General features: G+C 42.0%; 2 protein-coding genes across 2 annotated transcripts; both read left to right on the top strand.

The window, feature by feature from the left end:
- Nucleotides 1-836: 836 nt before the first annotated feature.
- On the top strand, nucleotides 837-13656 carry grk7b (G protein-coupled receptor kinase 7b). Its single transcript, XM_070829113.1, has 6 exons — nucleotides 837-860; nucleotides 7366-7977; nucleotides 10277-10714; nucleotides 12391-12662; nucleotides 13180-13189; nucleotides 13336-13656. The coding sequence occupies exons 2-6, from the start codon at nucleotides 7378-7380 to the stop codon at nucleotides 13654-13656; spliced, it is 1641 nt and encodes a 546-aa protein (XP_070685214.1). The 5' UTR covers nucleotides 837-860; nucleotides 7366-7377.
- On the top strand, nucleotides 3947-5488 carry rnf7 (ring finger protein 7). The gene is made up of 3 exons (XM_070829368.1): nucleotides 3947-4136; nucleotides 4276-4323; nucleotides 5034-5488. Exons 1-3 carry the CDS (start codon nucleotides 3971-3973, stop codon nucleotides 5150-5152), a joined length of 333 nt encoding a protein of 110 aa, XP_070685469.1. The 5' UTR covers nucleotides 3947-3970; the 3' UTR covers nucleotides 5153-5488.
- Nucleotides 13657-25057: the final 11401 nt, after the last annotated feature.

Here is a 25057-nt window from a genome sequence, read left to right as displayed (position 1 = left end):
ACCTCTGCTGCATTCAAGGACAGTGGGAAAAATAGTTAGCACCAGGAAATATTTACTAACAAGTGAGACCCCTTTGAGAAAGATTTATTTGCACAATGAGAAACACAAATGTCATGTAAATATAGAAGAAACAGATGCGCACTGACTAAAGAAAAGTAACGTGAGCCAAAAAAGGAAAAAGAAAATAAACTAGGACAAGTTTAACTTAACATTACACGTACTTCTTACACTTCTTACATCAGGGGGTTGGGGGGGGTCCACAGTCTGCTACACAGTACTACTATATCTATACTATATCAGCACGCTTAAAGGTTCTCTATCAATATATATAAAAAATATAGCTTTTCATCATATTTGCTTAAACTGTCATTATATTATATAGAACACGACACGGTTAATTTGTGAATAAACTCAGCTTCCTTTGGCTCCTACTAGTGCTCCTAATGGCATTTGTTAGAACCCATCGCACCTGAATGAAGACAACCAATCAGAGTCAGGACAAGTTTCTGACGCGGCGTCAGTCCTCAGCCAGCCTGGCTGTTCACATCCTGCTCCTCTGCTTTTCTAATCCCATGTAGAGCTGATCTTTATCAATTACCTTGTGAATTTATGACATAAAGCACCCACCCCAACCCTCTGTCTGGGTCTCCATCTGTCTGTCTGTGCATACTTCTCACCGCTATCAAATATGTGCAGTGCTGTGTAGTGTTATTTAAAACAATGATTTTTTTTTTTTTTTACATGTACAAGTCAGAGAAATTAAATAATAAAGATTTAGAACTAGATTTTAAATTCAGTTTACCTCTTCAACACATGGCCTCAAGATTATGTTAAAGGCCCTTATCCTGTCAGTCGGTGAAGTGTTTTCAGCAGCATGTTCCCAAACATATTTTCAATTGATTCAACGCCAGCCAGATGACTCCATGTAAACTTTTTGAGTTACTGGATGTGGAGCCTCAGGCTGGTTGCCTGCTTCTCTGGTTGGTAATCAAGCCTTGTCTGTACACACTAAACAAAAATGGTGCTAAGCATCCCTAAAAGTGGTTCTTTGGCCTGTAATCATAGAGGAACCACTTTTGGTGCTATATGGTACTTATCTTAAAAGGTGCTACAAATTAAAACCTTTCCCTAATTAACATAACCAGTAGAGAGTAAATCCCTGCTTTTTTCAAGTTGGTAAATAACATTGGCATTCCACATATCATTAGTACTAATTCATTTATCATTACTGGTGACATTTTACCTGAGAGTTAGCGTTTTTTTCTGTGAGCACCTGGTCGTCATGGTAATTAATCAAATCCCATCAGCCAGCTGGGCATAGTTGCATGAAATATATTTACAGCAGGGTAAAGTTACAGCGCAATAAATCATTTTCAATGGAGCAGACAGACAGGTTGACATGTCGTGGTACGAGAGGTCAGCTCTGCCTACAATATGAATTACGGCCTGCATCTGAACCTCTGTGTCCAGTGATTTATGGACTGGTAACGACATGGACCCTCAGTCTGAACATCACGATGATTGTGGATGTGGACGATTACAGACTTCAGGAAGGTGAGAGAATGTGAGTGAAATCTTTGAAAGCAGCACTTCACTTTCACCCTGCTGTTTTGATTGATGAAACGATGCGTTGGATACGATCATTTTTTAATCTAATGTTTCTTTGTTTGTCACTAGCACTTGTTTTTCACTAGCAAGGGCCCACACCACAGAATTGTGATTTTAAGGGTTTGATATGGGGGGGTATTAAACCCATGATGAACGCAATGAACGTGGGGGAAGTAGATGTCCACTTAGGCCAGTCTGGGACGGCTGTGTTGAAGGAGACCTATTGTGAGGTATCCGTCTCTGGAGCAGAGTCACCCAAGCAAATTACGAGCCCCTTGATGGGGTCTGGAAAGGGAGAGATGGGAGAGGTATGTGCGGGATCAAACAAGAGGGGACGAGGGGAGGAAAGAGAGGGTCAATGGATGCGATCCGGGAGGGAAGGGGCTGGGAGGTAAATAGATTAAGAGGAGGGAAAGGAAGGGAAGGAGATGAAAGGTAAATGGAGGGAGAGAAGGGGAGGGGGGCTCTAGAAAACAGAGACAAACAGAGGTGTGGTTGAGGCGTCACCCTCCTCCCTAACCTAATATGACAAGTTAACCTCATTTGGTAAAATACGCAACCATATGCATGCATGCATTCAGAGCACAAATAAATCTTCCCAAACTTTGCAAACCTTTAACAATATTCTTCCTCTCCTCGTGCACTTACTCTGATCCTGGGTATGATGTGCAGAGACACTTTGTCTGGGTATGAACATTTAAAGACATACGCGAAAGATAAGACACATGCATCTCTGAACATCTCTTGCTGATAAACGCATGGAGGATTTATTTTATCTTTGAGCTATTATATAAAAAGAAATTTAAATGGATTCTACTGTGAGGTGGATTTTATTGTAAAATCCCTTCATGTATTAGCATGGTGCTTACATACAGTACGTGGCATAATCCAGATTTCTGTTTCCTTTGTTTCATTTTAGGAGGTGGTAAATTAATTGAGGATCCACACACACTACATGAATGATTCTTTGGCAATGCACTGTGACTGAACTGACCTGACAGCAGAGCAGCACTCCCATGCCTCAGGGTTTACATGCTGATATGGTGGCCAGAAACGTAAAATAAAGCAGTAAAAAAAACAAGCTTGAATTAAGAAATACCTCAACAGCTGAAGTGAATACTTTATCATCAGTTGAACTTTGTTACGTTTACTCTAATGGCAGCTTGTCTGTCATTTCCTGGTCAAGTAGGTCACAGTTTACACTGCAGCTCCAGATGAGTTAATGTTTTTGAAGGAGAGGTTGGCCTCTTTGGCTTCACACTTGTCTGAACCATTTCTGCAGAGTTTCTGCATGCTTATTTCTGCATCTATGTTTGGTATCAGGCTGTACAAACGGTTCAATATGGCTAAAGTCTGTAGATACTTTCATGTGCATCCACAACACTGACAGTTTAGCAAAAAGGTCAAATACTACACAGTGGCAAATAAGACCTTAAATAAAAACTATTTGGGGAAACAAATATTTAAAGCAATACTTGCCAAATGCCAAAACATGGCAGATTTTCATATCTTAAACAAACATATAGAGGAAAGACTACATGAAAATGAGTAATCAGAGTGCATATAAACCATAAGGTGTAAAAGATGAGCACTCGTTAGTCTGATTGAAGACCTAATTGGTCCACAGTGAACCTGAAAGTTATTCCCTCAACTCAATTCTTTCTTGCCCTCCTATTCTCCTCACTCTCCTCACAATTGCCTATGAAGGATTAGGATACTACAACAACAGACACAGTGAAATTCAAATGTAATGATTATTGTACAGGTTTAATGCCAAATCTATGCATTCAACATGTGTGTAATCTATGTTTAATGTCTAACTGCAGCCCAAATTTCCTTTGGAATACTAAGAAAGATTTGATCAAGTACAAAAGCCACATAAACAGACACATACATACATACATGTATATGTGTGTGTGTGTGTGTGTGTGTATATATATATATATACACACACACACACACACACACACACACATATATATATATATATAGTGTGTGTGTGTGTGTGTATATATATACACACACACACACACACACACACACACACACACACACACATATATATATATATATATATATATATATATAGTGTGTGTGTGTGTGTGTGTGTATTCAGTTATTCGGTTTATTTACTTAAATGTTTTATCTATGTGTGTTATTATTGTATGTGTGTGTTTTTTGGTGCTGTGTTGATTACAGACTTCAAGTCTTAGAAAACAGCGCCCTCTCTTGTCGCTATGGTGACAAGACGCTTGCTTAACCAGCTAGCATTAGCGTTAGCATTGCTCTGCTGTTTCGTCCATTTTGTTGGGCTAGCTTAGCTTAGCCTGGCTAACGTTACCTCAGACACTTTGCAGCAGAGATGGACGACGGTGACGAGCCGAGCTTAGTCCTCTCTCACAACACCTCCTCAGGCTCTAAGTCGGGCGGGGACAAGATGTTTTCCCTAAAGAAGTGGAACGCTGTAGCGATGTGGAGCTGGGACGTTGAATGTGACACTTGTGCAATTTGTCGGGTACAAGTGATGGGTGAGTCCGACGAAGCGACGGCGTTAGTCCGTTAGCTTGTCTTAGCTTAGCTCGGACCGGCTAGTGCAGCTAACGCGGCTAATATTACATTTAATACGTGTAGCACTGCCCACTGTAAAATGTTTTTCTTTATTTGCAGACGCTTGTCTCCGCTGCCAGGCGGAGAATAAACAGGAAGACTGTGTTGGTAAGACGATGTCAGCACTAATACACGTTACAGCACCATTACACCCAGTTAGCTGGTTAATCCTACATGCTAACATGTTTAGCTAGTGAGACGGAGCTGTCAATGGAAACCAGCTAATCACAGAGGGAGGGGTGTCTAGTTCTTCTTGGTTGTTTAATGTAAGTGAAATGTGTAACAGAAGCTAAATTTTACATGGAAATATAGTGTCATTGTGTCGTTTGAATGAAATACTTAATTTAACACATCCGTAGGCAAGCATCTGAAAAGAAGCTGTTAATAGGTATGTAGCTGTCAGAGCCAACTGCAGCACAAGTCATTATACTATAGCTAGGATCATAATGAAAGTAGTGCGAGGGGACATAGTGGTAACTAATAATAATACTGTATCCAGTGTCTTTTGAGAAATGATTATAACTAGTTTACCTGATTACAATTTCACATTTTTAGTCCCTGTCTAATCTTCCTCATTCATGTGGATTAAGTGTCAACTTGTTTGGCTGCACCAAAGCATGAAATAGATCCAAAAGGTTGTGCTTTAAGTAAATTAGGTAAATGAATAAAAATCACAGATAAATTAAAAGTAGTTCTATTTGCCATGCAGTACTGTTATATTCAGTGCAACCTAAGCGGATAAAGTTATATTGTATTCTCTGTTAATACTCTTTCTTTGTCTCTTGTCTCTGTGTCCCACTGTCTTCATCTTCTCTCAGTTGTATGGGGGGAATGCAACCACTCCTTCCATAACTGCTGCATGTCACTTTGGGTGAAGCAGAACAATCGATGTCCCCTCTGCCAGCAGGACTGGGTGGTTCAGAGAATCGGCAAATAAGATCCCACTCCAGGCAGTGTGATTCTCAGACTAGGTGTCTGCTCCCAAAAGTGGTGATAGACTTGACAAGGATCACTACAACGTCCTGTGCAGAGCCACTTGTCATCAACATATGATTGCATGTTCCAGTAGTCCTGGTGTTCAAAGGAGGACAGTGGACAAAATTTAAAGCAGGGCAGACTCGCTGGTCACCGATTGGTTGATGTGGCTGGAGGGATCAAGAGTCACGAAGAGAAGGATGAACCTCATTGCTGTGTTGGCATGTGTTGTTTGGCCATGTTCGATTTACGTTATTGTCTGTGATGGTGTGTCTTTTTAAAAATAAAGAATTTCTTTAGCTGTAAACATTTTTTTCATTGAGTTATTTGAATAGGCCTGGTATTATGACTCTGGACAAGTGGAATTAAGCTTCTGTGTGTGTGTGTGTGTGTGTGTGTGTGTGTGTACACTGTGCAAAAGTTTTAGGCAGATGAAGAAATGCTATAAAGATTCCTTTCAAAAATATAACATTTGATTGTTTTTATCAATTTACAAAGTCAGCAATCAAGAAAAATCTAAATCAAATCAATATTTGGTGTGACCACCCTTTGCCTTCAAAACGGCTGGCAAGATGTGCTGTTCACGCTCTTTTGAAGAAGCACAAAGAAAGGGGCAATGCCGAGGACCGTAGACACAGCGGTCGGCCAAGGAAACTTAATGCAGCAGATGAAAGATGCATTATGCTTACTTCCTTTAGACGGCCAGAAGTGGTCTTCATGGAAGAATTGCAGCCAAAAAGTCAAACCCCCGACAAGGAAACATGGCCAAGCGACTCAACTATGTACAAAAACATGGGGTGGGAACTGGGGGCTGTAGCAGAAGGCAGTCTGTTCGCTAAAGTGCTGGAGAGCGGTACAATAAAGAATGCAGTCGAAGCCTTGAAGAAGGCCAAATCAATTACCAGCACTTATTATACATTATATGTATAAGTCCAGTTGACCCTGTTCTAGTTTTAAACTTAACCTGTTCAAAGTAACTATTAAATCCACCTCCAACTGATCAACCAAAAATAATGTGAGAAATGTGTTAAGTGTGGAACAGCTTACATAGAATATGAGCTAATATTTCTCTTAAGTGTTTTTCTAACATAAAAAGGATCAATTAATGCATGCTAAAAATGTTTAGTCACATTCATGAAGGACAGCTCACTGCTCCCTCTGAACTGAACAGTTTCTTTGACTGACTGAGGTAATTCACTTAGACGTGAGGCTAATGACTGAAAGGCTGCTGCTTCAAACCTCTTGAGCCCACACGCTCAAGTGGACAAGAGGCTCTCAGTGTCTTCCGGCAAATGGCCCATTGGCAGTACACTTAATGTGATATGTCAGTGGGAACAGGGTTGCAACTAATGACTATTTGTGGGGGATACGTTGAGTCTGGCCTCAAACAGCACCCTGAAAGAGAGAAATGGTGTGCACAGCATTGAATAAGAGGGGATGAAATTAGGGATGTAAATGGATGTGAATAGGCAGAGGGTGAGGTGAGGGGGAAGGAAAGGGAGGGAGGGTTGAGAAAACAGACAAACAGGGCAGGATGCTCCTGAACCTAACTGGTTAACTTCATTTAACACCAGTCATGAGGTTAAAGTGAATAAACATAAGTACGTGCTGTTCAAAATATAAAATTTGTTGTGTTGAGCAGCTGAAATCCTCAGTCCTTCAGTCACCTGTCAGCCCAGGACAAGTAATTGTGTAGGCTGCTCACTCGACCAACTGGGGCTAATTTAGTGAAGTCTTCATTATTTCTCCTATGATAAACAATGAAGTGTACGTGCTTCATTGTATACTGCACATGCACGCAAAACTCTCTCAGTGGCCTCTTCTCTAAAAAAGCTATAATCTACCAGAATTTAAGGTCAGGACCTGTCACCTCATCATGTCATGCTGGCAGCCCAATTACTGCACACAGGCATCTCCTAAAAATAGACGAGCCCAAAGCCTCTTAAGTTCAAACCACATAAGTTGCTTTCCCTTAGTGCCGTCTATGAATAAGTGCACAAAGACACTTAGCTAACAACAAATCCCTGAGGACTGTGGCGCTTTTAATGCTCGTGGAACAGGAGGGGGAGGATGTTCAGGGTGCAGGTGCTTCAGGTGCTCAGTTGTGCCTGGAACCTGCAGATGAGTGAACCGTGGTGTCGTGGTTGACCAGGCCCAGCTGCAGGTATGACAGAGGATACATCCAAAATGGGTGACCTGATGGGACTTGACAACCTGGTGGCCAACACGACCTACCTGAACGCTCAGAAGTTGGATCGCAATGAGTTGAGGAAACTAAGAGTCTCCCTGACGCTGCCCAAACCAAAACCGTCGTCTACTGTCCTGGCGGGACTGGGGAAGAAGTACGAGTCGCTGTGTGAGCAACAGCCTATTGGGAGGAAGTTGTTCCAGCAGTTTCTCTTGGCCTCCAGCCCGCACTATGTGGCTGCTGCTGAGTTCCTGGAGGAGCTGAGTGACTGGAGTTTTGCTGAAAATGAAAAAGGAGAGAAGATCAAACAGAGAATCCTTGTTAACTTCTGTCAACCTCAGTCCAGGAGTCTTCTCTCCTACCTTACAGGAGGGGCAGCTGAAAGATTCAAGGAATTATCAGACAAGAACTTTGATGAGGTGACAATAGGCCTGTTAAGAGAGGCCACAAGGGACTTCTTGAAGGGGAAACCTTTCTCGGAGTATCTGAAGAGCCCCCTTTTTTATAGGTTCTTGCAGTGGAAGGAGTACGAGAAGCAGAAAATTAGTGCCAAATACTTTTACGAGTTTAGGACTTTGGGAAGAGGTGGCTTTGGTGAGGTAGGTGCCAGTAATCCCAGCATCTGAATAAAAGCACCTAATGTCTGAGTTTCTGAGTTAAAGGAAGACTTTATTTTTGAAAGAAATAACGTCCTTTTTCTTGCAAATGAAAGGCTAAATGAAAAGCAATTAAAAGCACCTTTGCTCAATTTAATAGACTTATGCTTCCTCACTTGGTGTGGTGTGACCAGTAACTTATGGAGGCTAATGTTAGCTTATGTTAGCAAACCTCTTGATGTGCCTGTCTTTTCAAATAATGATTGCAGCAACTTTCTCTCTGTCTTTGTGAATAAGATCATAGATGTCAGGACTGGTATTATTCCCTCTTCCACTCCCTTTTCTCATTATCCACCAATCAGTGGTAGGTCATATGTATGCCTAACCAATTAGAGGCAGGGAAACAAAATCATGTGTAGCTTCTACCTCCAAAATCAAGATGCCGGTAGCCTGTGGAGGAAGAGCTCCTGATGCCATTGTGAGACACACGTGTTAAACAAAAGAACTCAAAAAGTGCAACAAGCAGTTCAAGAGCACACCTAAACTGAAGCAACAACCAACAAAATGAAAGTAAAAAATCAGACAATTTATTACTGCATTTAAAATGTTCACACTTGAATTGTAAGCTTTTTTACTAAGTTGATGGTGCACGATTATTATTTTGATAATAGATAACAAATCACTAAACTTTTATCCATGTAGGCCTATTTTTGGTTACATTTAGTCAGTTCGGTCCATCCCAACGTGGTTGTGTGAGCGAGTGGATCTCATTTGATCTCCCTGATTTTGGCAGTGATATGCCTTTATATGTTTCTCTCCTGTTTCCTTGCAAGATCTCATTGATCTGATGGGCAGTATGAATTCTTCCTCAAACCCTGTTGATGTTTTACCAACGTTCATGCTAAAAATGTACTTGGGTCAATTGGTACATGCCTGGCCTCTATTATAACTGGCTCCCTGCAACCTGGTTTTAATCTAAAATTTCAGCCTCTTCAGAGATAAGGAAAAAAAAGAAAAACTTTAATCCATCCCTTCCAGCAAAATATAAGCCTACATCTCAGCTGCATTCTAAAATATATTAGAGACAGTTGTGTCCAAACAGCTCACTGTTATCTTGACTCCACATAATATTATAGATAATTTCCAATCTGGTTTCCATCAGAAGCGTTCTACTAAAACAGCTCTTCTCAGAGTCTCCAGGGACATAATGATGTCTTTTGGCGTGGCAGAATACTCTATTTTGGTGCTGCTGGATCTTAGTGCCGCATTTCGGTACAATGGATCACAGCATCCTGCCTAAAAGGCTTAAGCAGTGGCTGGGTGTCTCTGGGAGCACACTGGACTGGTTCTCCTATCTCTAAGACACAAGTCTTTGTGTGCCACTTGGTCCCTTTATGTCTGAAACGTCTGCTCTTTCCTGTGGTGTGCTTCAGGGTTTTGTCTTAGGTCCTATATTCTTTGCTTTGTGTAAGCTTGCCTTGGGTCATGTCATTAGCTAATTTAAAAATAAACCATTGTTTTACTGATGATATCCAACCATGCCTAATGACACTACCAAACAAATCAGACTTGTTTATTCAAACCCGCCTTTGTCTCAATTAACAATTAATGATTAATCTGAGTGGGCCAATAGAACCTTTTACAAGCCATAGTTATTGGTGAAACTTGGTTCCAATGGTGGCTGATGGCTGTGCAGCCTCCACCAGTCATGTGGTGACATACATCACCATTTTGCATGGAGAGAGGAAGAGGCACAGACAATAAGCCAATAAGCCTTATAGTTGTAGTTTTACCTACAACAACTTCATCGTCAATTTCAAAACATCTACTGGCAAACCACCTAGCTCCTAGACCTACGTCCATAGGTCTATGGACCTAACTCCAGTGTTCCCTGAGCTTTGTTCATATTGTTTTTTAAAAGCAAGAGGTATCTCTTGGTTATACTTTAACTGAGTCTTAAACTGAGTTTTTTGGGCTACTCCTTTAAAGGTATGATTTTCTACATACTTTCTTGTTAACAGCTGTTAGTTTTCTATGGCCGGTGTTTTTTTTTTACTTCAAACTATCATTATCATTATCATGTATATTTTCTATATATTGATTTACTTTTTTATGGTCCAATGGTCTTGCTTACAGATATTAGTGAGTCAGTGCACTGACTTGACAATGTTCTCTCTTTGTGCTACTGTTGCATCATGTTTAGCATTCATCATTATCCTGCATATGTATGTACTTTTACACGTAGGCACAGTGGACAACCAGTAAAAGGCAACAAATTCTAAAATATTGTTGCTCTGTGAAGGTGTGTGCAGTGCAGGTGAAACAAACAGGCCAGATGTACGCCTGTAAGAAGCTGGATAAGAGGCGCTTGAAGAAGAAAGGCGCCGAGAGGTTAGCCCTTCTGGAGAAGCAGATCCTGGAGAAGGTCAACAGCCTCTTCATTGTCAACCTGGTTTACGCTTACCACAACAAGATCCACCTGTGCCTGGTCATGGACCTCATGAATGGAGGAGACCTCAGGTTCCACATCTACGATCTTGGGGAGCGGGGTATCCGTATGGAGCGTGTTGTTCACTACATGGCTCAGATAACCACTGGGATTCTCCATCTGCACTCTATGGACATTGTGTACCGGGATATGAAGCCTGAGAATGTGCTGCTGGATGCTACAGGACAGTGTCGGCTGTCAGACCTCGGATTGGCTGTGGAGCTGCCAAAAGGCAAAATGATCTGCCAGAAGGTTAGTGTGTTGACCTGTCCCTCGATTAACCTCTCTGTGTGACATTTGTGATGTAATGCACTGTAATCACTGTCCACAGATAAGAAAATATCTTGGTTATTACCATTCACAAATGGTTTACTGCAGTGCATTGTTTACCCATCACCACAAGTGGCTTACCACAAATGGATATGATGGCTCTTAGTCTCGCTCTGACAAACAAGAGAGTATAACTCTGTATAACCCAAAGTAATCCTATTAAAAGGTGCCTGACCTCCTCCCTATTTGGATGCTGCACTGGCTGACAAATGTATGGAAGTCTGACCAGGGCCTGTAAGCATTAGCTGGTTAATCTTTGCTTTACTAATACCAGATATGGCCTCCACGTGTCTGTCCAAGGAGATGAGTCAGGAGATTCCCAGCAGGCCTCTACTCACTAGAGAGCGGATACACAGTGAACAGTAACATCTCATTTGTCATCTGACTGAACTGAAGGAGGGCAGTTAATGCAGCATTATTTGCTCATTGTTATGTCTCCATTTCACATTCCTGTGCATGTATTTTTGGCTTGTTATTTGATTATTTAATTTTGTTTCCCATCATGTGGAAGCTGGTCGTCATACTCTGATGCAGACAACTGATGAATTATTTCTGATACTAGATTGCTCTGTCTGGCCTCACTTTGAGAGGGTAGTACATCATATTGATTTCACAGAGGAAACCAAATCCTACATAAATACACCCTTGAGCCTGGGAACCAATAGTTAATATAGACAGAATGGCAGAGCAAAGGGAATGTGGGCAGGGGAGGTGAAACCTTTTTTCACTCATAAAAATCAAGACCCTCCACAGTTTTATTAATATGCTGTGAAGGTCTTGATTTGCAGTGTCATCTGCCAATTTTTTAAATAGTACAAAGGTATATCTTCAATCATGGCTCATAGGGCAGGGGATCAGAAATATAGGATGGACTCAATCCATGCCACAGTCCCTTTCTTTGGACTGATTTAAAAGCCAAGCTGAAGCTCTTTGATCAACTATAGGTGACATGTATATAGAGAGTTACAGTAGTCGAGGCAAGAAGAAATTAAAGCATGGATGAATTTCTCCAGATCTGGGGCTGAAATAAAAGACCGAACCTTAACTATTTTTCTCAAATGATAAAAGCATGCCTGCAAGTACAATGACAATGAGTTTTTGTATGGTTTAACTGGAGAAAGTTGTCTAACATCCAGTGTTTTATTTCAGCAAGGCACTACTGGACAGCTACTATATTTGACTCGCTGGGCCTAATTGGAATAGGCCTAACTGGACCCAGAATTGAACCCTGTGGGACACCATAATTTGTCTTTGAGGAGAGATACTGAGCCAGCCAGGGTCACAGAAAAGCATCTGTGAGATAGGCAGGACCTGAACCAGATTAGGGTTCTCAAGGTCAATAGAATTATAATGTTAATCATGTTTGTGTTTCAATAAAAAGAGCCTCATCTGCTGACTCACCAACTCTCTTCAGAAAAAAAGAAAAAACACATTCCCTTCAACCCTTCATGACCCCCCTGTCCTCCCTAATAATTTTTGAACAGTCCCAGGTAAAACAGAGGACAATGAATATGCCAGGAGGTTAACCGCAGACGTATTGGGAAGGATTATTTCTCCTTCAATTCACACTTTCTGTCCTCCCTGTCTGTGTTTATCAGGCTGGTACGCCTGGTTACATGGCTCCTGAGATTCTGAGACAGGAGTGCTACAGCATGTCTGTGGACTGGTGGGCTCTGGGCTGCAGCATTTATGAGATGGTGGCTGCCCGTTTGCCCTTCAAAGACTTCAGAGAAAAAGTGCAGAACGAGGAGGTGACTCGTCGCACTTTGGAGGACGAGTGCAAGTTTGAACACAAAGCCTTTGATGCTCCCACCAAAGATATCATCAGCCGCTTTCTCAAAAAGAAGGTGGGGTTTCGCCTTGGATGCCGGTGAGTAAAAACTAACATCACATGAGGTTAGATGTTGTTTATGTTGTGTCTCCAACCTTTGATGAGATTATTAAAATAGCATGAAGAATGCTGTAGTTCTACCAAACAAAAACATTTTCTTGTTCTTTTGAAATACTGACTAGTTTGATTTTTTCTGACCTTAAAAAATTATCTAAATTGAACTATCTGAAGATCACAGTTGGAGCTGCTTACAACTCATTGACATGAGAGATGGACAGGAGAGATTTTATTGCTCAAAAAGGTTAAAATTCAGGCTATACTGTATATAGGCTATATATAGTACATATACTGTACATATAAGTGCCTATACTGTATGTACTTTATTGTCTACATCTTCCCCATTCTTAATGCCCTGCACACTCGGATTGGTGTATTTTTATTTACTTCTTCTGAGGTTAAATGATTTATAGACTACATGAGGTGACCAGTATACTAAAAAGGACTATAAGGATGTAAGCTGCTTTGCTCTAAACAAGTGCAACAACTAAAAGGAGAGTGAAGGAGATGTCAGTGAAGCTCTGTTCTAATAGTAGTCTAATAGTAGTAAGACAAAATAAGTGAAATCACCCATACGTGTAGGTGTAACGCGGGTGGTAAGAATCTCGTAACCATCATTAAACATCTTTTTTGTCTTTCGGATACAAGTGGTGAGGACCCACGAAGCCACCCATTTTTTAAGAGCATCAATTTCCATCGCCTGGAGGCCGGGCGGGTGGAGGCCCCCTGGGTGCCAAAGTCGGACATAGTCTACGCCAAGGATGTGGACAAGTTCAGGAACCCCACTGAGGTCGAGAACATTTCATTTGATGCCAGGGATGAGAAATTCTTCAAGGAGTTCAGCACAGGGGCAGTCTCCATCCAGTGGCAGAAGGAGATGATTAACAGTGGAGTGTTTGACGAACTGAACAACCTCAAACCGAACGGTTACAGCTGTGAGACCGTGTGGGAATCCAGGATGTGCATTATCTTATAAGCACTTCTCATCAATATATACAACAATAATACACAAATGTCCTTTGATTGAAATGTCCTTTAGCACTTCCAAAGTGCCTGGAAGTGAGGTACCTCAGGTACCTTTTTAAATAGCCACTCAACTTTTTCCTTAATCTGAATGTATTTTCTCACTAAAGTGGACTCATCTTGGAAGCTAGTGTGTGTGTTTCTATCAGTGTCATCATACAGCACACAGTTGTTTCTAATGCTGCATCCAAACATGGTTGGACATCTCTCCTAGTAATAAAATAAAACCCCAGTTTTTGTTCTCAGTGAAATGCCCAGATGGGAACACGCTGACATTGTGCTGCAACTGCTGCTTTACACTTTGCCCTCTATTCCTGGTGAGACAGCAGATCCCAGTACATTCATAGTTTCCATTACATCACTCAGCCATTTTGGCAGGCCTAAGTGTTTACACGTGTTTGTAAGCAAGCTACATAATGTAATGGCTGTATGTTTTTGAGCAGCAGTATTATATTATCATCAGCAAACATTTGCACATTTGATGGAAAAACTGAAGTCTGACATAAATGCCATGGATGCCTTTTGCTCATGTGAGTGGACGGTGCTAAGCGATGCTTGATGCTGCAGGCTGACGTGAAGTCTGTCAGTAGCACACCTTCACCACTAAGTGCCGCCAGACACCCGTGAAGTGCATTCACCCTCCCGCAGCACTCTTCATCACCCCCATTATCCTGGCTGTGCTGCTCTGGTATTTACAAGCACTGGATGACTCGTTCAGCTTTAACAAGGGGATGCAGGGAGACAAATTGTCGTATACACTTAGTTTTTCCGCGAAAGAAAAAAACAACGCAATACCAAATCCCCTTTATTACCCCCCAAATCACCCTGTGTTTACAAGACATACACAAACTAATCAAGAGGCATTAACAACTTGCAACATAGCAACAACAAATATCTATTTAGCTCTCACAGATGGTTGGTTCTTGTGTCCATATTTGGACTTTCCCACTGTGTGACCACAGCTTCAGATTGAAGGAAATCCATGTCGTGTTGTTGTTAAAACGTTTTGTTTGATTTTAGATTGTTCATCCCCAGATGGACGGCAGCGATTACAGTCAACTCATAGACACGTCTTCAGCTTTTACTTAACTAAGGAGAATTGTTTCAGGTGTCCTTGGCCTTTACTGATAGCGAGCACAGAGAGGAGGGATAACGTGACAAAGGTCCCTGGCAGGATGACCTGGGTGTCTTATTTCTGACCCACATTATTTAAACTTTATCTTTGTCTTAGTTTGTTCCATTCCTCAAGTATTAAACGAGAGTGCGCTGTGTCATGCAATCCATGTCTTAGTCTTAGTTTTACCATAGCTCGCATAAAGAGCTGCATTGTCAGTACAGTAACAGTGCCAAGAATATTTTGTAATATCTAAATGGGATTTTATAATGATGACTCAACATTTTCTAATATTTTATGTGACATTTTTGGCTTGTAATGACTTTATATGTTTATGGCTTTACAAGACTTTCTTGCCTCACACATGTGTTTTCCACAACAATGTTCTGTGTTCTTTTCTTTTTTTATTAAGTGGACAAGTCCGGTGACAACATTTTTATGAGATATAATGGAAAAGGCTTGAGTGGAATAAAGCAGTTACTTGCTGCACTGCTGTGATGTTTTCTGTTAACAAGTTAGTCTTCATAGTGATGACGTTCAAAGTTAACAGGTATTTTGATTATCCTCTTGTTGCTCATCTCAAGGCTCAGATATCATCTATCATCATGTGTCCAAACAGCCTGAAACAGGAAGGTGCTTGTCTCTTTAAAGTATTACAGTAACCACAACGCAGTAAATTATTATAACATAATGCCACCTCAATATTGTGTATCATCCGTCATTCAGCGTATCACTCCAAAACCTCAGACACATTTAGGTAATGAGGGAGACATAAACATGTGTTGTGCTAATTCCTGCGAGGGGGTGACCTTACAGGGCTGAGAAGTGGTTCCATTCACGCTCAACTGTCATGAGATTAGAGGGTGGTTCAGATGGAAATCCAAGACGCAACCTAATCATCGTCGGCTGTGAAGGCAGAGTGGGGAGCCCACTGTGGACGACGTGACGACAAGACAAACTCGGCAGAAGGTCTCCAGGAACATGTTTTTACCAGGCGCCTACAAGCCTCTGCCAGGGTTTAGTTCCCCACGGGCCGACGCTGTAACTGCTGCCCTCTGATACACAAACTGCATGAGCTGCTCTGCAACACGTGCACACACACACACACACACACACACATCATTGCACATTTGCAGTCATGCGTGCAGATACAAACCCATGCATGCACGTTTATGCATACTTGTGTTTACACTGATCATGCAGGCAAAGACGTACACAAACCTCACACATCTAGATAAAGACACACACACACACACACACACACACTGATACACACTCACACTCACATACACACACACACACACACACACACACAATCTTATTACCTCTGTGGAAGCAGGCATGGGGTTTTAGAGATCAAAGCAGGACAGGGTGTAATTTGGTATCTGCGTTTGTTACATGCCCATGCTCTGGATTCACATCAAAGGCATGTGCCACACTTCAGCTCTGCCCTGGCATCCTCAGGATGGTATCACACCGGCAATATTCTGCCTTTTCCCTTCTTTGGCCATGGATGTGTGTCTGTGTTTGTGCGTATATGCATATATGTGTGTGTGTGTGTGTCTACATGCACCTCCGTTTATGTGAATTGCACTGATTCGTGTCTATATATGCACTTGTGTGTGCACAAGGGTGTGTCTGCAAAAGTGTGTGTGAGTATTTAGGATAGGTGAGAAAGTGGTTAAACAGTGGAGACAGAGAGGCCATTGTCTGCTGAGGGAAAGTGAGAACCAGCCATGTGGGAGATAGATTGAAGGAGGAAGAGGGTTGTTCCTCACTGTCGTACTCACAGCTAGCGTGAGGTCTTTATTTTTGGGGTTTCAAATCTGTTTTTCAATGATTAATATCTTTTTCCCTGGACAACTTTTTTACAACATTTTACATCACAAAAATAATAAAGTAGAATCAAGAATCGAGAATCAGACTCAGAATGTCGTTTTAGCTGGCGAGGTGATCCCACTACCGCTCAGGAAGTATTTAGTTTTTGGTTAACTTTCAATTTTCTAAGCTTCATTGCTTGAATTCTTAACATTTCCACAAATACGTGAATTCCTGCAGGGCCATCCAACAGAAACAGTGTGTGTGTGTGTGTGTGTGTGTGTGTGCATGATGTTCTTCCCCACTGAGGCCCAATGGGCATTTTCCATGTTGCCCAGACCTCAGACCCCTTCCACTGCCAGGGGGTGGACAGGACAACGTCATGGATAGAGCCACACACACACACTATGGAACACGTGTAAACAGTCCTCACTCTGCGCCCCGGCCCTATCTCTGCACCATGTTTGGTCCCTTCACTGTAAAACCATCCGTCTAATGCCCAGACGTCAATATTTATCTTTCTTTAAACAAAAAAATGCTGCCAGTGGGGCCAAATAATGCCTCCAGTTCCCTGTATAACCCCATATTTCGGGAATTTTCTAGAAAATAGTATCAGTGTCTTAAACCATAACTGCATGGTATGAGAATCAAGAAAAATAAATTTTTGCATAGAAGTCCTGACACGTTCATGTATTTGAAACCGTTTTAAGACCTTAATTATCTTACTTTATGTTGTGCTCACATTGTGCATATTCCTAAATAAAGTTGTGTCATATCACTGAAAAACTAGGCCAAAATAATGTTGTTCTAGCATAAGAGTGCCAGCTATTTTTATGTATATTTCAGCCTTTTATCGACTACTTTTAAGTAATTGCCTGGTTCCACTCTGGTTCAAGCTAAACTTTTGCAGTTTACCCATTTCCATGATCAGCCCTCTGCTACATCTTTTCAGGCACCTGTCACTAGAAATAAAGTTCTCTCCCACAAGTAGAAAATCCCAAGGAAACAGCTTAAAGTTCAAAAAGTTACAGCATCCTGAAACCCGAGTTGGCTGGAGTGTAAAACTTTCTGATGTTCCTCAGCCCTCCACAGCAGGGTGATTGAAGATCAGCACATCAAACGAAGGGAGAGGGATATAATGATACAGAATACTGTATCAGGGAAACACTTTACAACCCCTCATCCTGAACTGTGAAGGAAACAGTTGTGGTGCATGTGTTAATGTACTTTAATTACAGTACACCATGCTGCCTCGGGGGTCACTGGCCGAGCGGGTTTTTGGCATCTGTGTTTGTGTGGACATTTCTGCCTGCATGAGTGTGTGTGTGTGAGTAAATGAGAGAAGTGCTCAGAAGCAGGTATAAAAGCAATCGATTCCACAGTGTTGGATGACGGGGACACAAAAACAGAAATACAAGCTGCGAGGTGGTATTACTTTCTAAGAGTGTATCCAGTTTGATTTAATTAGCTGGTACTTATTGCATTCTTTGTTAGCGGTGTAATATGACTGACAGTTGGCGGGGGCCGGCAGTCTGGACTGAATCCAAGTCCATCTCTGCTGTTAGTGTGTGCGTTCCCAGAATGTGTAACCTGCCTCCTCCAGCCTGTCGCTGTGTTTCAAACTAAATTCACTCCTATCACACCAACCCTGGACATCTGGGGTGCGTAAATGGAATCACAGCTGCCTCCTTCCCCTGTCTTCAAAAAAGACAAATCTGCAAAGTTGTTTCTATGATAAATGGAATTGTAGGATGTGTGTGAACTGGCTGAAAAGAGACAACCCAAGTGCTCCATATTATGACCAAACTATGTGGTATTTCCTCACAGGTACTCCTCATACCATGACTCATTTGGTCCGCTAGCAGGAAGAGGAGGAAGGGGTATATTCAGATTCCAAAGAGTTTAGACATTATAGGCGGCATGTCAGCCTGTAGCTGAGATCTGGAGAGTGTCCACTTTGGTGAGAGCAGCATGGCATCCCCGCTGTTTTAAGATGATGTCATGTTTGTGGCATAGAAACTGCCCCATGTGAGCGAGACGCAGCTGCCCCAAGAGGAAGAGTTTAGGTGGAGCGTCTCAGGATAGTTTTGGGTCAGAGGCATGTGAGATTGACCATCAGTTAGGAGCATCAGTTAAAATAGGAGTTTTTAACTATATGTAGGAGTTGATAACTAACACGACTCTGCCCTCTTTTCAAGTTACCACACTTGTTTTTCACCCAAAGTTTGTCAAACGCCTTGAGCACTTATCCAGCACACCTCCCCTGAAGTTTTGAACACGTATAAAAAGTAAAGTACGGCTGTTCCCTGTGGAGATCAGGTGCACAGGCTTCCCTGCAGCACTGGTTTTGCTATTTTTGACTGCTCTGGGCATCAGCAGAAAGGGAAAGAGGGATGTATCTCGTTAAAATGGAGCACAGAGGAGAGTCGGGGCAGATGAGTAGCGATTGAGCCACAGTTGTTGCAACCGGAATCACAGTTGACAGTCAAAAGGCCCTATGAAAGCTGTTTACCGTCTTATGACATTCGCTACTGCCAAAATGCTAAAGCTAAGTGACACAACTGTGAAAGGGTTTGCGCTCTTGAATCCAAGCCGCTTAAGAAATAGTGGCAGCTACATGAAGCCAAAATCAACAGTTCCCTTCCATCTCACACAGACAAAAAAAAAAAGTAGAAGAGGCTCTGTGGATGTAAAAATAATCAATAATGCAATATACTCCATGTGCAAAAACTGACAAACTGTGCAAAGATGTGACAAAAAAGTGACAATTGCCTCATCAGTAGGTCACTGGAGAAAGCACCATGTGCCACCATAATGGATGTATGAGTGGATGGATATGGATATAGTATTTACTGGTTTATATGACAATGACATACTGCCATAGCCTTGCAGTGGAGAAAGTACTGCAATCCATTGAAACATAAATGGGGCTAAACATTTTTATCCTAATATGCTTAAAACTCTAGTTAGTTCCCAGATGTAAAGCAGAGTTAAACGCTCTCTCTCTGGATGCTGTGTCTAGTTGTGACAAGGAGTGCTACTTTCAGCTCTTTCTTGTTGAAGGCCGTCTCTTGACTTGCAGAATCCAACTGAGCTCAAGTTGCCAGTCCAATAATGGCGGCCATGACTTCTGTTAAGAATACTTTCACTGGTAACACGCCTCGCATCTAAAAACTCCACACTGTAACTTTATCGCTCTTATTTTTATCTTTGGCGAACGCCGTTTTCTACTCACATGTATGATGGATTAATGGGCTCTATCTTGTGATGATCGTGAGGATGTGGTCTCCCACACACAAATGCAAATACGCCAGCATAAATACACACACACACACACACACACACACAGCCCCCAGATGTTTCTTGACATGGTCTGCTGTTACTCCAGTACATTTGTTTATCCCTGCATGCATAGTTAACTCTCCATGCCCTGCACAACAGAGCTCTGCATGCTGCTTTTCCACTGGAGCTCTTTTCCACTCACTCCCTCACAAGTCTAATGAACCACCACAGAAACGCAACAGAAATTTTGTGTGCACATAGAACAAGACTGATATCACAAATACCAAAGCTTTGCATAAGGATGCCACTGTGCTTGTCACACATCTGCTCTCTACCATAAAACACCACCAGCAAACTAACACATATTTCCATGACTGCGTTATCAGACGTGCCATGGCAGGTGTCCCAAAAGTGCCATCCAGTAGAGTTTTCAGTACTACTGCTGTGAATGGAGGCAATTCTTTTATTCATACTTAAGTCAGTCAGTTACTAATAAAGTGGTGGCCAATCTGGCTAAACCAAAGGACCGGATAAATGTCTGACTGCTTGCCCCTGTTTGAATCAATATCGCAACGATCTCAGCAGTTACCAATGTGAGTACAGTTTAATCATTACTGATAGAAGTGATGGCGTGAGCACTGAAAATGAAAGTTCATGGGTCTGCCTTTCATGTTCAGTGTGATTCTGCCACAGATTCACAAAGCGTCATGGGAGCCCTGCTGCTGATCTCATGGCATCATGATATGGTAAATTAACAATGGGACCCCTTCTCTCTTTTTTTTGGTTATTAAATTCACATCAACAACAACTACTCGCCTCGCGATTTCTTCCTTAATCTCTCCTGCTTGAAATTCTGCAGCCACATCTTTGCTCCCATAGGTGAGAGTTCTGCAAACAGCTGCTCGGGGTCACATGCTTAGTCAGATTGTTAACACGTAATAAGCCCACGCACTCAACAAACATCAAAGCCTGTCTCTTTGTTTCGATGTCGATGCAGTGGACCCTTCTGCTGTTCCCCTGAACACATACACCACTGTTACTGCTGGTGTGAGGAGATGGAGAATTTCTTGAAGGATGTGTGAATGTTATACCTTGCGCAGAGAATACACATGCAAATGGGCACATGCACAATACGCATACACACTTCTATACACACACACACACACACATACATACAGCCAAGGCCCTGGCATGTCTGAAAAGAACCCTTTGATGGTGCGGTCCTCACTCCTCATTTGCCGTTTGAGTTGGCATTGGCAGAGTTCTCCTGAGGTCCCCTGGCCCCTGCACACACACACACACACACACACACACACACATACACACACACTCTCTCACACACACAGAGCCCTGAAAGCCTCATGGAGCCTGCAGGGAGTCAAACTGCTCTCACCTGTTGTCTCTGGCAGCCTAAGAGGGGACGATTAGCGCCCAGCACTGACAATATGCTCTTTGTTCTCTTCTTTCTTTCGCTCTCCCTCTCTGCCATCTCACACTCGCAGTCTGTCGCTTCTGCCACTGCTCGCTTCTCCCTCTGCCCGGCCGTCTGTCTTCCTCTGTTTCTACCTCTCAAAGTCTCTCTGTCACTCTATGTGTCCATCTTGCTCGCTTACTATTTCTGTCTCCCTCCCTCTTTCTCTCGCTCTCTGTTTCTATCCACCTCTAATGCCCTTGTGGCCATGAGAGCAGCGTGTGGAAAACAGTTGAGCACTTTATCACAGATCATCGAGGTAATCCTTTGCAAATACGCTTCGTGATGGCGTTCCATACATTTGCTGCAGAGGTCTCATCAATGGATCAATCACAATGACCGAGGGCAGATCCAAGTCATTTAGCTTTGCACTAATATCAAAACTTATGGGGTCAAATGTTTTAAACATTCGTATCAATGTTCAGTTTGAATGAAGCTCCAGAGAAATGCGTGGTTCGCAGCACATGTTCCACTCCGAATGCATTAGCATGTATTAGTGAGGCCCGGTCATCCTTGACTGGCATCTGTGGGTGAGAGGGTGTAACAGAGAGGTGCGTGTGTCCCTCGCGCAAGGAGAAGCACAGAGGCCGCAAACAGCCCGGGTGTGACATTTCCAAAGGCTGGGTCACAGATGTACAGCTGTATAAAGTGGCCTTTATGACCAGAGGGGAAGACCTCTGTGAGATCTGAGTAAGTCGAGCTAGCATTCCTCCGTACATTGAAAACATAGTGGACAGTGCTGAGAGGGTGGGCGAGGGGCAGAGAGTCTTATTCAGTTGGTCTTAAAGGGAAGAAAACCCTGAAGTACAATTAAGATAAAAACAAAAACTATTAAGAACAAACCTCACAATTTTGAATCCATTCAGTTTGGTTCTATATCTTATAACTGGCCGAATGTACGGAGATATTTCGCAGAGGCTGCAACATCAGTGTAATTTGAGATAATTAGAAAAGAAATTCTGCAGGACATCTGCTCTCGAAATATTTGAAAAAATTGAAATACTGAAATAAGTTGAGGTTTAAATTAAAATGGAGGGTTGAAAGGCTTTAAAAGTTTCACCTGAAGTCCTGAGTGAAGTAGGAGAGTCACTGTGAGCAAAGTTGATGAAGAGGATGCTGAAGATTCAGTTGAATTTCAAGAACCAAAAGCAGTTGAAATGTCTGTCGAAGTGAAGTAGATGTTTGACCTGGACGTGTGAGTTTAAATGAAAAGTCCTGAAGAAAAATTTATATCAGTTCAACTGTAGAAACTGAGAGTCTGAATTGCCGAAGTGAAAGCAGCTGGAGTAAATAGTCCATGGATATATGTGTGTGTGTGTATATAACATCAATGGAGACAGATTCAATTACAATTAAAGGGACAGTTGAGCAAATTATGTGAGCATTTAGTTCATGCTGGTGATATCTGTGTAGTCTGTTAAAACTACAGATTAGTTACAGAGATACAGCAAACTGTATTTACTGAAAAATACAAGTTATTCAGGCACAGGCAGGAATGGTGTATGAGGATGGGATCCGCAAACCCACAGACTGTCCGACTTCATGTGTTTATCTGACTGTTAGACCCTTATCACATCTGCTGATAACGTGTTGCCATTCACCTGACCAGTGTGCAAACACAACAAATCATTACATGTACAATGTACACATAACTGAACGGTGACTTCAGTGTGACTGGGAGGGGAAAGGTTAAACGCAGAATATGCACATTTGACAGATTGTCTGGCCACATTTAGTATTCATAACCAGACCAAATTACATATCGAATGAAGTCAGTTTATTTAAAGAGGACATTCAGAAACAACAAAGTGTGACCAAAGTATTTTACATAGAAATTAAAAACACATTTAGATAATTAAAATGAAAATAAAAAAGATATATGTATCAGATATAGAGACACAGCTTTAGTCAACAGAAACACTTATTCACCTAACTGCCCTCTTGTTTCTGTTGGCCGTTCTGAAGCAGAGTGACTTGGTTTGAATTGGCACCAGTGAGCAGCTGGAGCACAAACACTACCTGTCAGCTCCTGGAGGCTCATATCGTCCCGCTGTGGTGCTGTCTTCCTGAAAAAGCAATGGCAGAGTTTGTCCTCTGCATTTAGTGCTGGGCTGTAGTTCATACACGCCTGCCCTGACCCCATGAAGTAAAATGTGAAGTCATCCATGCTGTCCTCAGCTTGGACGCCACATTAGCCGACCAAAATGTTTTTTCAACTCTGAGCTGCAGCGACGTCCCACAACCCTGGCAGTCAAAACATAGTCATGTCTGAGCCAAACTCTCTCTGTAGCTCTTCCACCATCCACTGAAGTCAGAGCACGTTAGGGGATGACAGAAGAAACTCGGCTGCTTCGGCTGGCGACAGACACCATTGGCAATTATTGTAGAAGATACCGACCTGCCACCAGTATGACTAATACATGGACATACGGTTCAAAATCAGTCATGTGTTCATTTAAATGGAGCATGTCTCCAGGCTGCAGGGCTCTGGGATACTTCGACAACTTAAACGTAATTTCAGATTGTTGGGTTTAGCCAATGAGTTTTGTTTAAACTTGGAGTGTGGAACTGTTGGCAGCGACGTATGCCAAATTCATGAGTTTTATTTATTTATCTGGAGCATCAGAAACTTTTCTTGGATATGTCATACGTTTTTCCACCTTATTCCTAGTTGTATTAAGCTACTCCATCGCTACGGCTGCCCGTCCTTCAGCTCTGTCAAACCAGTCATTGCTGGTTGATAAAAAAGCACAACTACCAGTGCAGGGATGTCGACTATTTTGTAATATAAAGCAGTTCTACTACAGAGTGAGTTTAGAGTAGCTTTGGAACACAACCGCTATCTTTTTTCACATGTGTCACTGCATGATCTGACCTGGTGTGGAAAAAACAGACACAAATGTCTCAAATGAGAATATGGATGAATGAGCCACAAAATATGTATGATTTGACGATCAGTCAACGGTAGGCAAGTCATGTGACCCACACTAACATGAATTGTCTGTGTAGAGCTCTGCTGTGGTTTGAAAACTATTAAAACATGAGCCACAGTGTTGCACTGGGTGACATATTTCATCAATGTGATGAAGATGGTCACCATACTTTAAGTCCCCAACAAATAGACTCCTGACTGAGTGATGTTTGTAAAAAACTATAGTGCTCAGTTGTTTTTTAAGCCTTTTTTAAGAAATGCAAATATATATTTGTCAATTTGTACTTAAAGGTTTTCCATACGATGTGTCAGCATCTTAGACCAAAACAAATGTGCAGCCCGGTCTCTTGTTCGTTCTCAAGTCTGTTCTGAGTCTGTCGCTAGCCAGTGGCTCGGATTGGTTTCACGGTGCTACGAGTTCAGTGTTCAGATTCCAACAGAACACACACAGAGTGAGAGTGACTTCATTCTCTCCATTCACTCCACGGGATCATTACATAGCAAATAGTAGTTTAATGCTACATTAATGTTGTGTAGAGAAACTTTAAAGATTATCATCTTCAACTGGGACTAAGAGCCACAGATACAGAGTAGGGAAACTGGAAAGTATTAAGAAAGGGACTGGTATTTGTTGACAATAGCAGAAATATAGAATATTTCCAGCCTTATCCTTTAAATCATGACTCTTTCATTTAAATCCAGGAAAAATGCTGATTTAGTGTGGTTGAGTGGCTCTA

The sequence above is a fragment of the Pempheris klunzingeri genome, chromosome 4 (assembly GCF_042242105.1).
Source record: "Pempheris klunzingeri isolate RE-2024b chromosome 4, fPemKlu1.hap1, whole genome shotgun sequence".
Lineage (NCBI taxonomy): Eukaryota > Metazoa > Chordata > Actinopteri > Acropomatiformes > Pempheridae > Pempheris > Pempheris klunzingeri.
This window is presented reverse-complemented; position numbering and strand designations above follow the sequence as displayed.